The sequence below is a fragment of the Gymnodraco acuticeps genome, unplaced genomic scaffold (genome assembly GCF_902827175.1).
Source record: "Gymnodraco acuticeps unplaced genomic scaffold, fGymAcu1.1, whole genome shotgun sequence".
Classification (NCBI taxonomy): domain Eukaryota; kingdom Metazoa; phylum Chordata; class Actinopteri; order Perciformes; family Bathydraconidae; genus Gymnodraco; species Gymnodraco acuticeps.
Window position 1 is genome coordinate 1,563 of NW_022992145.1, and position 12,078 is coordinate 13,640.

A 12,078-nucleotide genomic window follows, 5' to 3' on the forward strand; every position below is an offset into this window, starting at 1 on the left:
TCTCTCAAATGGAGCTTTTCCCTCTTCAAGCTACCTAACTTTACTCCTTCCACCTTTGAGTTCCATGCCGTCACAGTAACCCATCCTATACAGTTAACCATTGTTGTTCTCTACCGTCCAACAGGCGCCTTGGGGGACTTCTTGGAGGAATTAGATCATCTCCTCTCACACATCCCTGAAACTGGCCCTCCCGCTGTACTTCTCGGAGACTTCAACCTCCAGATGGGGAAGATAGACGAAACTAACATCTCTGTTAACCGCCTTTGCTTTCTCACTCTCTCCGTCCCCACCGACTCATAAAGCTGGCAATGTCCTTGATCTCATATTCTCAAGGAACTGCGCTACTTCTAACCTCTCTGTAAACCCGCTCCACACATCCGATCACTTCTTCATTTCATTCTCTCTATCCCTTTCCAAACATAACAAACTAATCTCTTCCCATCCTACACTTGTCCGCCGTAACCTTCGCTCCCTCTCTCCCTCTACCTTTGCCTCGTCGGTGCTCTCAGCCCTCCCTTCCTCTGATTCGTTCCAACTACTGCCTCCAAACTCTGCTGCAGAAACTCTCCTCTCTACTCTCTCATCCACTCTGGACTCGCTCTGTCCTCTGACATCTCGGCAGGCTCGTCAGTCCCCTCCGGCTCCCTGGCTAAATGATGCACTGCGTGCTAATAGAACCGTCCTTAGGGCAGCAGAGCGGAAATGGTGGAAATCCAAACACCGTGACGACCTCCTAACCTATCAAGCTCTCCTCTCCTCTTTCTCTGCTTCGATCTCTCAGGCAAAAAGCACTTTCTTTCAAGATAAGATCCAATCTTCCTATTCCAATCCTAAAAAACTATTTTCCATCTTCTCCACCCTCTTGGACCCTCCAAAAGCTCCTCCCCCCTCCTCACTTCTGTCAAGCGACTTTGTTACCCACTTTGAAAAAAAGGTTAATGATATTCGCTCTTCTTTTTCTGACTCACCTTTACTCACCGCTGGGTCACCAGACCTTCCTTCCACCAACACACTAACCTCCTTTTCCCCTCTCTCTCCAAGTGAGGTTCTTACCCTCATTACCTCTGCCCGCCCTACCACCTGTCCTCTGGACCCTATCCCTTCAAACCTCCTTCAGACTATCGCTCCTGATATTCTACCGTTTCTCACCCATTTCATCAACACTTCTCTAACTTCTGGTCACTTTCCAAACAGTCTCAAGGAGGCAAGAGTAAACCCTCTCCTAAAGAAACCCACTCTCAACCCGTCTGATGTTATAAACTACAGGCCTGTCTCTCTCCTCCCGTTCCTGTCTAAAACACTTGAACGCGCTGTCTTTAAACAACTCTCCTGTTATCTCAATCAGAACAACCTTCTGGATCCGCACCAGTCTGGTTTCAAGGCAGGTCACTCCACAGAAACTGCTCTCATTGCTGTCACGGAGGAACTGCACACTGCCAAAACTGCATCCCTCTCCTCTGTCATCATCCTGTTGGACCTGTCTGCTGCATTCGACACGGTGAATCATCAGATCCTCCTTCGCACTCTCCAAAAACTTGGAGTTTCAGGCTCTGCACTTTCCCTCCTCACCTCATACCTGAAAGACCGTACCTACAGGGTGACTTGGAGAGGGTCTGAGTCCGACCCTTGTCAATTAACTACGGGGGTCCCTCAGGGCTCTGTTCTTGGTCCCCTCCTCTTCTCCTTGTACACAAACTCGCTCGGATCAGTCATTAGCCCGCATGGTTTTTCTTACCACTGCTACGCTGACGACACCCAATTAATTCTGTCCTTTCCCCGCTCAGAGACCCAGGTCGTCGCACGCATCTCTGCTTGTCTAGCTGACATCTCTCAGTGGATGTCTGCTCACCACCTCAAGCTCAACCTTGACAAGACTGAGCTGCTCTTCCTCCCGGGAAAAGATTGTCCAACTCTTGACCTGACAATCAACATCGGCACCTCAGTTGTTTCCCCGACTCAGACTGCAAGGAATCTGGGTGTGACCCTAGATAACAACCTGTCCTTCACTGCAAACATCGCTGCTACAACCCGCTGCTGCAGATACACGCTTTACAACATCAGGAAGATACGTCCCCAGCTGACTCAGAAAGCGACTCAGGTTCTGGTCCAGGCTCTCGTCATCTCACGCCTAGACTACTGCAACTCCCTCCTGGCTGGTCTACCTGCATGTGCCATCCGACCTCTGCAGCTCATCCAGAATGCAGCGGCTCGTCTGGTTTTCAACCTTCCTAAATTCTCCCACACCACTCCGCTCCTCCGCTCCCTTCACTGGCTTCCGGTAACTGCTAGAATCCACTTCAAGACACTGGTACTTGCTTACCGTGCTGCGAATGGATCTGGCCCTTCCTACATCCAGGACATGGTTAAACCGTACACCCCAGCGCGTGCACTACGCTCTGCATCAGCCAAACGACTCGTTGCGCCCTCGCTGCGAGGGGGACCCAAGTTCCCATCGGCGAAAACACGTGGGTTTGCTGTCCTGGCTCCAGGATGGTGGAATGAGCTCCCCATTGACATCAGGACGGCAGATAGCTTGCACATCTTCCGGCGCAAACTGAAAACTCATCTCTTTCGACTCCACTTCGAGCGTTAGAACGATTAACGAAGCACTTTTATACTAATAAAGGACTGGATTACCTAAAGCCAGTTGAGTAGCACTTGAAATGTTTGGCTCTATGAAACCTGATATACTTATATGATTCTGTTTTCTTCAAGTTTGTGTCTTCCTGGTCGAATGTACTTATTGTAAGTCGCTTTGGATAAAAGCGTCAGCTAAATGCAATGTAATGTAATGGATAGTGAGGTGGGCTGAAGATCGGAAGGCTGTGAGTTCAAATCCCGCCAGGAACACCACCACTAGTGTGCCCTTGAGTAAGGCACTTAGCCCTTAGTTACTCCAGGGAGAATGTCCCTGTAATCGGTCATTATAAGTCGCTTTGGATAAAAGCGTCAGCTAAATGAAATGTAATGTGATTAGTAAAATATGCATGAATAAATAAATAAAAAGTTAACTAGGTGAAAAAAGGTAAGATACACTTTTAAAACTTGTTGAGAGAAAACTAGTCTTTGCTGCTGCCTCAAAGAGGAGCAGGGGGAGAGGATGGAGAGGGGGGAGAGGAGGGAGACAGGAGAGGCTGATTCAGGAGCACAGACACACTCACAACTATAAATGAACCAAAACTAAATTAATAAACAAGTTTCAGTGTTTTTTTCATATTGGAAATGGTATGTTATTGGTTATGGCCTTGATTTTATGATTATTGAAATGTATACAGTTCTGTTAAATATAGGTGTTTCCATAGATCTAGTCTCTTTATTTTCCCCTCAAAATGCACCAGATTGATGCATTTAACTCCAAAATAAAAAATAAAATCTTACCGGGGGGCATGCCCCTGGACCCCCCTAGAGGATTTGAGGTCGACCCCCACTAAAAATCACATGGATAGGTTCCTAAATACATTAATAAATACATTTATTTTTTTAAATAGTAACCATTTCCATATGGTCATGTGTGGGTAGTAGATTTAAACTATAGGGCTATCATTATGGACCCTGCCTGTACCTGTACCTGTTCGCTCTGCCATCGCGTGAAGGGTCTGCTAACAAGCGACCAACAGAAAGGTTAATGTTGTTGCACGTCACCTCAACCCCCCCCGCTACCACCACCCCCCAAAGTATATTTCAGATCTGTGGGAAACACTGGCAGTTAATGGACCAGCACCAGAAGCATTCCCATACACACAGGCGTTGGAGCTGTTCTTCATGAAATCCCAGAAGGATGAAGTGCTCTGACAAACAGTGCCATCTTTGCGCAAAATGATTATACCGGAACGAAAAGTCAATAAATAATGTTGTTAAAACTTTTTTTTTTTTCGCGAAAAATGAGAACTCCTCTCCTCTGTGTGGTCATATTAAAGCTTATGACATGGCAACAGCTGCATCAGCTGTGAGTGTTTTGTTAGAGCTCTGTATTTTGTAATCTCTGTTAGATCAGCTGAACATTGTTCCCCCACATATTTACTTAGACACTTAGACATATAGGCGACATTAGACTTATGTACGTTTCATATATTCACACATGCACACATACAAACACACAAAAAAAAACAATGACTGTCTATACACTATACTATAGGCTATGTTAACCTTTTTAAACTAGTAGGCTAAATGACATGATAAATCATCAACTCACACCTCTTTCACAAAACACCTGCAACGAATTTCTAATCCAAGTAATTAACGAATCATGAGGGACCTGACAGGCTAAGGTCCAGGCACACCTGTGATTTAAATTTCAACAACGAAAAACATAGTCAGTGACCACATTAAACAAATTGAGTCATGAAACCCGCTGTAGCATGTGCCTTACGGCAGTGGCAACAACTTCTGACCAACAACAGGAATCAGGAGAGACGCCGATCCCAGCGCTGGAAAGCGAGAATGCGCAAAGCCATCCTGCTTCATATTGAGGTATTTGAGTGTGCGATTACAATTGTTTTAAATAGTTGAAAAATAGCTGTTTTTTTCATTGGAATACAACAATGGATTAATTTGTTATGACAGAATATGTATGTGCAGTTTAGTTTGCTGGATAAAGGTATTGACCTGTACATTTTATTCTTCCTGCAGGTTCAACACCCACACTCATACAAACGTTTGAACAGCAGTGTCCCGGTGCTGGAGCTGTACTTTGGAGATGGGTGCCTGCTGAAGGACTTCAGGATAAGCAGAGACTCCCAGGAGGCCTTGATGCGGTGTCTGGGGCCTGAGAGGAGACAGGCCTGGGGACACCACATGACTGTCTTGACAACTGTGTACTGGCTGGCACACGGGTTGTCATACAGTGTGGTGTCCCGGGCCTTTTAGGTACCCCTCTTCACGGTCCACAGACTGGTCCACCAGGGAGTGGAGGACATCGCTGCTCTCAGGCAGTCTGTGATCAGGCTGCCTGCTGGTCCAGAGCTGGAGGAGGTCGGGCAGGGCTTCCAGCAGTTGGCCGATAGCCCGGCATTTAGTTCATGTGTGGGTGCAATAGACGGGTGCCACATTAGAATAAAGACCCCACCCGGACCCAGTGGCCAGGACTACATAAATCGGAAGCGCTTTCCTTCCATACAGCTGCAGGCTGTATGCGATGGGAAGGGTACATTCCTACAAACATTCGTAGGATTTCCGGGCTCAGTGCACGACACCCGTGTCCTAAAAAACAGTACCTTATACAAAGAGGCTCTGTACCCTCCACCAGGGTACTTCATTGTGGGAGATGGTGGCTATCCGTGCATTGTACACCCCATAACGGTCGTAACCCCGTATCGGGAGCCACTACAGGGGAGGGTACAGAACCGCTTCAACGGCTGCCATGCCAAAGCGTGCAGCATCATTGAGCGCGCTTTTGGGATACTGAAGGGGCGATGGAGGTGCCTCCTGTCGAAGGCCTTGGAGGTGAACCACACCTTTGTCCCTGCTGTGGTCACTGCCTGCTGTGTACTGCACAATCTCAGCATTACTGCAGACATGACTCAACTGTTGGAGGAGGAGGAGGAGGAGCAGAGAGGTCTCCACCTCGTCCTGTGAGGGGGGAGCGAGGTGGACAGGGCCGGAGAGACAGACTGGCAGACCAAATCTCGGCTCCTGACCACAACCCGGTCCAGCTGCACGACCACGATTATTGTTGAGAGGATTTTTATTTATGGCCAGTTTTTTTGTTACCCGTTTGTTTTCTTCACCGATGAAAAATGCATTTACTGGCCAGATGCATTACTCGGTTCTTTTGTTTGTGCCATTTATATGCCTTATTTCCAATTTCACCTTGCTCAAGTTTATTTAGAGCAAAGGACTTTACAGACCCATGTCTTTATTACAAATTGTATGTGAGATAGGCCATCGCACAATCTCTTCAGAAAGTGTTACGTTTAGTGTTGAAATTGAGTCATGTTCAGTGACAAAATATTGTTATGCTTTGACTGAACTTGAAAAGAAAGAAGAGACATGTGTTAGCAATTTTACTTATGTGGGGTTTGAGCTACATGCAGTAACTTGCCTCAATGTTAATGTATATATTATTTATAATAAAACATCCCTGATATTGCATTTGGATACTTTACACACGGTTGGTTTATGCGCAGAATTATTTGAGGTGGAGATCTAAAAAGCGGAAATCAGTGGCCATGACTTTCTCTATGACTATAGACAGTTATGCCTTGGGTTGCAAAAAGACTTTAAAAACGTTGGCTTTTCAGTCAGGTCACAAATCATAAAATGTATATTCAGCTTTGTATAAAATAAAGATCTCCTTGTATCTTCAGTAAACATGTGTGTTTCTGTATGTCTAATTGTAAAGAAGGCTTCATGCTTGATGTAACCCTTGTATGGTGTTCGGGTCTGTGGGACCCGTTTATTATTTTTCTAAAGAAAAATTATAATTTATTTTCTAACTCACTCAATGGCCTTGGCTCTGCAGGTCTCCCTTGAAAAAGAGATCAATGATCTCAATGGGATTTCACCTGGATAAATAAAGGATTTGAATTGAATTTTCTGTGAAGAACAGATATCAGAACACATTTTCAGTGACCACCCACTGTACCCCCCCCCCCCCCCCCCTACACATTTATATTACATACAGGGTGTTCAGGTCCACCAGACCCACGAACACTGGCTGAATAACAGAAATATGAACACACCACACAGGAGTTAAGGTCAAACTTAAATATGTTTACTAAATGTTGTAACATATATAAATAAAGAATAAATGAACACATCCAAAGTACAGAAAAAAGAAGAAAAAAAGACACTATTCCTTGCTAACTACTTCCTCAAAGAGCTTGAGGAATTTGGCGGAGGCTTCCTCCGAGGCTGCCTGCTGGCGGTTGAAGCGGTCCTCCTCCTTGACCGCCTCTGCCTCCAGGAACTGTAGTAAAGCGCTTTTTTTTTTTTGTCGGGGAGGGGGACCGGCAGACGTGGATGGCTCAACATCCTCCTGGCTGTCCAAGCCAGACTCTGTGGCCTCCTCATCCTCTACTGTGGCCTGGCTCTGGACAGCCTCAGTGTATGTTGAGCCACTGCCAGAAGCAAGAGCAGCAGTGGCCGAGTCCATCAGGGTGGGAGGGTCGATGGATGGCCTCCCACCGATGGCCTCATGCATGGCCGTAAAATACGGCCATGTGGCTGCTGTGGCCTCTCCCCTGTCGGTCCCTGACCCGGTTGGGGGGCATCTCAACTCCTACAAAAACGAGAGGTAAAGTTATACAAAAGCAGCGAGCAGACACAACCATGGTTTCACAGACACACATGAGTAAACGAAAGAATGATAACACATTACCTTGTATTTCCGTTTCAGGCTATCCCACTTTTTCCCGATCTGTGTGAGGATTAGGGCCTTTAGAATTTCCCTGAGTGATACAAGAGATGTTTCAAGCTGGTCAGCAATTAATAAGGTCTGCAGCAACAGGTGTCATCTATCAAAGCTATCGATATTTAAACTCACAGGTTCAGCAGACAATATTAAAATTCCAATTGTAACCACCAATATGTAAATGCTAACTATCATATGTTCCCAATCCAGGAAAATGTCACTCACTCCAAGGCTTTCTTGGCAGTGTGCCTTCGGCCAGTAAAAAGGTTATCGTTCTGGACTCTCACTTTGATGAGGGTCAGAGTGTCTTGCTCTGTCCCTGTGAAAAGACAAAGTAAAAGGTGTAGCTTAAAACTATTGGAAGATTTACAGACTGTAATGAGCGATGGATTCTAGTGTACAACATAGCCCAAACCAAATGATAGTGCTGAATGCTAAACAAAGTTCTGGTTGATTTAACACTTTTACAAAAAAATTAACGTTTACACTTTTAAACATCATGGCATGCTGTAGCAGGATTGGGTGTAGTTAAAATGTGGATAAAAACATAAAGAATATCAGGTGAGATGTCAATAAGGAATGTGGTTAGAGGGCTCTAACTGCATACAGACGGGCGGAGTTTGATCGCGCATTTCACTTCATAAATAACTAATACAACGAATCATTATCAACACTTACATTTGTGCATTGCTCCCGCCATGGTTTTGAAATGATTCCAGCGGTGTGTCACGCCTCTTTTATACCCAACGTTCCCGGAAATGCATCCGCGAAGGAGCCGCGAAGGACCCATCAGTGTATCCTCGGTTAGAGCTCCTCCAGAGAGCCTCCTCGATGCTCGATGCTCGGTCCTCTGTGTGCATTTTAGAGAAATGAGATGTCCTTCAACATGGCGCGCTAAAATCCATTTCCGGGTCACTACCGGAGGACCGAGGAGTCGAGGAGGGGGATTTGGTGAAATGAGAAAGGGCCAGGGAGGAGCCAGCAGAGGAGATATAACAGCTGGAGAGGTGGAGCTCGCTCTCTTCCCTTCGCTCACGAGAGCCAGAACAATATTCTGCTTGTAACATACCCGCGCCTTTTTTAATTAAAGTACCCATTTGGAACCTTCTCAGAGACTCCATTTAGTCTCCCTTTTAAAGCTTCTCTCCTGGACACGAGAATAACGAACACAGTTATCACTTTCAAAACATAACAAATGCCATAATCTGTTCATTGGGGACCATAACATCAATGCTCATTGCTGTTGCCGACCACTATTGCTCCTTAGCAACCTTCATTATAGTCCTTGACAGTGGTCTGTACTGCTGTATTAACAACGTGTCACATGTTAAGAATTTACAATCAGAATCGAGTATTCAACTAAGCCGTGTAATACAAGTTGTTAGTAGCCTTAAGGGCCTACACAGTTGTTATGCTATACCACATTGCCCTTCACTGGGTGTATAATGAGCTGCACTAAACTACATTATTTTGGTGAAAGTAACTCAAAAGTAATATAAAAGTAGTGTAACTCATTACATTTCAGAGACATAAATATTGCAATGTAATATATTACATTTTGGAAGTAACTTGCCCAACACTGTTCACCAATGGGTAATGTTTAGATGGATTTTAGGGAGAAACGGCAAATGCACTAATTAAATTGCATGTATACTGCACATTTAATCCTACCAAGGACACCATATTTGTTGTTGAAATTGTTTTCCAGAGTAATATCAGCTGTAAAAAAACAACTTCCTGGTCAGTGAGGAAGAAATACATTTTATTGCTCCAGCTTACAATTGTTTTCTGCGCTGTAACCCAAACTTTGGAAAACTTCCTCGAAACTTTTCACCTCTTTATTCCTCTCAAGGTAATGTATTGTATGCAACCCATGCGACAAATACAACTGTCAGGTATTGTTTATAATACACTTTAATATTACTTCCTAAGTAAGGCCAACAACCAAAAAGTATTTAATTAATACATAACTGCACAGTTGTTGTAATTATAATACTTCCTGCACTGCTGACTATTTATATCAAAGATGCAGTGTTTGCGTCAATGATTCTCACGAACAAAGCCTTTTAAATATAATGCTTAATAACCAGACATTATTTTTCATATGAAGTAAACTCCACAGCTGTCACTCCATCTGAGACCTTGATTTATGACTCTGAGGAAGCAGTTTTGTTTCCTCGTCTCTCAAATGGTAATTTCTTTGATCAGTTATGACTGATGGGTCATTTTATTTTGTATTTCAATAAATATAAAAAAAATTCCTACATGATGTACAACAAAATTAAAATGGTTATACACTGAGGGGCTATATTTACTTTGCATTCATTGCCCACCAAACTGTATTCATCCAGTGCAATCATCAGGTAAAAATTCCAATTAAATAAAAACATTGGTTTATGCCCAAATACGTGCAAAATAATTGATTCCCATCAGATTAAGCAGTACATTGTGTAAATATGTTAACAAACATTATAAATGCTTAAGAGTAGCATGTTAGCCACAGCAGATCAACATAAGATGTGTTGTACCAGTGGGATATTGTTTTTCACTGCCACTACACAATAAAGTATCTTGTGTGCACGAGATAGTTTCTCGTTCGCACGAGAAAGTTACCGGTGCGCCAAGTAGGAAGTGGAGCACAGAGGAGACAACCGTTTCATTGCAGACTGTTATGTTTATGTGGAGAAATGACAGTGCATATATTATTTGATATATATTTCAAACTCGGACTTCATTTAGGGACATTTTGGCCAGGGGTTTAGAGCTATTTGTTTAAGCACCGGATTCGCAAAACAGAATAGTCTGTAAACCAGTCTGCCTTGATCTATGAATTCCTGTCCGTGACTCTCACGGTATCTCAGTGGCGAACCGTGTCTATCACAACTGGACCTTCTGTAGACTCGCACTCACAACAATTCCGCAACAACTTCATCTTCACCTGTTGCACTTGTAATTTCAACGTTAAAAACAATAAAACGGCATTAATTGCTTCGTCGCACTCATCTAGATCCTCTGTCTCGAGCCAGTTAAAGCGGGCCTTCTAGAGTACCCTGAAACCGAGGGAAACTCTGAAAGAACACGCCCATTGGCTACAAATCAATATATGATTGGTTGATCAAACTGTCAGTCCAAACGTACGCTCTCATTCAGTGCAACGGCCAGGGCATTCGATCAAGGATGTAGAATACCTTGGTTGAAGGATATTCTACCCAGAGACCCAGAACAAGATCTGATTGGTTGCTTTCTTTTCTAACACAACACCACTGAAATGCGTAGTGCATGGTCCGAGAAGGACAAACAAATCAACGTAACACCGTAATATTACAGATCAACAACACGGATACGATTCTCATTTATTCATTTTATATACATTTTATTTATATAATTAAATCGATTTTTTGTTTGTTTTATCTGAGTGTTCCAGGGTATTCTCTGAATACCTTGAAGGCCCTGACGGTTCGCCACTGCGGTATCTGCTGCCCACAGCTGTTTTATAGAAGGAAAACCTCCTTCACTTTATGAAATCTCTGCGGCACCAGTGGCCTGTATTACGAAACAGGATTTTCTATTTACTTTTCATTCATGAAGTATGACGCTGCGCTGTCAGCACGCTTCTCCATGTTTGTGATTGGTCAAATGTTGCTAACCCCGTCCCTTTCACGTGAACGCGCTCTCAGCCGGACAGAGAAACCCTCAGTGACGTGCGGTGAGGTTCATGGCTGGTGAGGCACTGACTCTTTTCGGTTATTTTCAAAAGCTTTTTTAGTCTGATGCTTCGATTCATTTTAAACAGACTATTCAACAAAAGGATACCCAAAATCTAAATATTGGATTGTTCTTTCTTAGTAAGATCCCATGTTCATTATAATTGGGGTCTTACCTTGACTTGAAGATGAAGTCCATGCTATCCTTCTGGACAACAATCTCTATTACTTTTTTGTAAAAGTCCTCCTTATCTTCCTGTAGTTTCAAAAGTCTAGTTTGTTGTTTGCGTCTACCGTCTCTGCGTAGAATAACAGTAGCAACAAGAACCTGTGGGCTCACTTGCGCCCCCTTCAGTTCGGCAGAGGTTATGGCTGCCTCCCCTGGTGCTTTTTTCATTGCCGTTGTATGATGAGACCAGCGAGCCTAAATATCATATATACGTGAAATAAGTTATTTAGAGACTATGGATGGCGAGGACACATGTAATAAAGGGATCTACAAACATTACATTGGTGACATACAGTGAGATGGTGCAGGCATGCGCTTAGGGCCCGCTTTTGTGGAAATTGATTTAAAGTATTATGGCAAAAAGTTTGATACAGCGTAATTCTGGTATATTCATTTTTATGTCACCTGATATAGGCTATGGGATGTTAAGTGTTAGTTTGTGAGAGAAATGTATGTGCGTTCATTTCAAGACTCCTAAAAGAGCAGGATAATTGAGTCACACAATTAGAGAGACAATGGTCCTTCTGATTCTGGGTGAGCTGATTTCGGGTGGATGGAAGTTCAGAGATGGCCTGGGGGTATGAAGACAGTTAGGCGTTGTTGGTGAGCTGGTCCTGAGGAGGTCATGAGATGATGACTGTTACATTTCCAACAAGTATGGCTTTCATAAAGAAACACATATGACTTATGTGATAAGCTACATCAGGGGTGCCCAACCTTTTTTGAACCGAGAGCTACTTTTAAAGTCGCTAGTCTGCCAAGATCTACCAGTCCAAATAGAGAGGCGTAGCCAT

General features: G+C 43.9%; 1 protein-coding gene across 1 annotated transcript; it reads right to left on the reverse strand.

The window, feature by feature from the left end:
- Positions 1-6,701: 6,701 nt before the first annotated feature.
- On the reverse strand, positions 6,702-8,198 carry LOC117538309. The gene is made up of 4 exons (XM_034203910.1): positions 8,030-8,198; positions 7,577-7,670; positions 7,319-7,388; positions 6,702-7,219 (listed from the first exon to the last, which is right to left on the reverse strand). The coding sequence occupies exons 1-4, from the start codon at positions 8,139-8,141 to the stop codon at positions 6,791-6,793; spliced, it is 705 nt and encodes a 234-aa protein (XP_034059801.1). The 5' UTR covers positions 8,142-8,198; the 3' UTR covers positions 6,702-6,790.
- Between the last annotated feature and the right edge of the window lie 3,880 nt (positions 8,199-12,078).